At 68.6% G+C, this 1,115-nt stretch overlaps 1 protein-coding gene across 2 annotated transcripts in view; it reads left to right on the top strand.

Annotated features, from left to right (window-relative positions):
* The first annotated feature begins 399 nt into the window (after positions 1–399).
* CEACAM19 (CEA cell adhesion molecule 19) overlaps positions 400–1,115 on the top strand; it is a 21,783-nt gene continuing 21,067 nt past the window's right edge. Inside the window, exons 1-2 of one of the 2 annotated variants that reach the window (XM_032778839.2) lie at positions 400–460; positions 941–1,029. In XM_032778839.2, coding sequence (XP_032634730.1) covers positions 978–1,029 — 52 coding nt within the window. In that variant the 5' untranslated portion in view covers positions 400–460; positions 941–977. Of the gene's footprint in view, positions 461–774; positions 1,030–1,115 lie in introns of those variants that run through there. The other variant, XM_032778840.2, reaches the window with a different exon arrangement.

Genomic DNA, 1,115 nt, shown 5'->3' with positions numbered 1-1,115 from the left:
AGGGGGCGCTGTGCTGTGGGGAGGGGTTGGGGGCTCGGTAGGGGGCGCTGTGCTGTGGGTTGGGGGCTCGGCGGGGGGCGCTGTTCCGTGGGGAGGTGCTTGACTCAGTAGGATGGAGAGGGGGGAGGCTCCCCGGTTTCTTAGGTGCCGGGAGGGGCCGGGATTCCCCAGCAGGGTTGGGGGCGGCGCCCCGGGGTGTGACTGGAGCCCGCCCCCAACCCCCGAGATCTCTGCTCCCTGCTTCCCAGACTGAACTCGGAGGGGGGCGGTTGGACCGGACGCTGGGGGCGGGGTCTGATTGCACCGACCCCCCGGAGCAGCGCAGAGCCGCCGCGAACAGGCGAAGTGCAGGTCCGGCCCCAGCCCGGCCCCACGGGGAGGGAGTCAGATCCGGGAGGAGACGGACAGAGAGACCGACCGCCAGCCCCTCCGGCCCCCGAGGGGGTGGACTCAGCACTTGGTAAGACACAGGGACCTCCAGCTGGGGGCCAGGACTCCTGGGTTCTTCTCCCGCCCCCGGTAAAGAAGGGGGTCTGGTGGTGGGGGCCAGGACAGGACTCCTGGGTTCTGCCTCTCCCCGGGAAAGAAGGAGGTCTGATGGGGGGGGCTGGGAGCCAGGACCCCTGCGTTCTCTCCCCTTGTTTTTGATGCACAAGGCGCTCCCCCCGCCGCCCCCCGTCTGTTTCCCAGGCACCTTCCTGGGCTCCGCACCAGGGCACCCGCCTCTCCATCCCACGTTCCAGGCTCTGGGTGACTCAGGGCCAGACGGGTTGAGCAGCTCTCGAGTGGTGCCGCCGCCCCCGCGGGTGGCCCGCAGAGATCCCACATCCAAAGCCCATCAGAGGAGCTGAGCCTGGGACCCTTGGTAAAGGCACTTCAGCAAAGGGACCCAGGCATCCGACTGGGACCCTCTCTCAGGTGCCTTCTCCTCTCTCCGCAGACTGTGACCCTCCCCTCTGCTCCTGCCGCCGGGAAGGATGGGAGGGCCTTGTTTCCGGAACACCCCGTATAAGGGGGTTCTGTTTGCAGGTGAGACACGGAGCAGTGTGTAGGGGGAGCCCTGGGCTGCGCTAGCAGGGGCTGTGGGTTGGGAGTGAGGGGCACAGGCGGAGCTG

The sequence above is a fragment of the Chelonoidis abingdonii genome, chromosome 11 (assembly GCF_003597395.2).
Source record: "Chelonoidis abingdonii isolate Lonesome George chromosome 11, CheloAbing_2.0, whole genome shotgun sequence".
In the NCBI taxonomy this organism is placed as follows: Eukaryota; Metazoa; Chordata; order Testudines; family Testudinidae; genus Chelonoidis; species Chelonoidis abingdonii.
The sequence above is the reverse complement of the archived record's forward strand: the minus strand, read 5'-3'. Positions and strand labels throughout refer to the sequence as shown.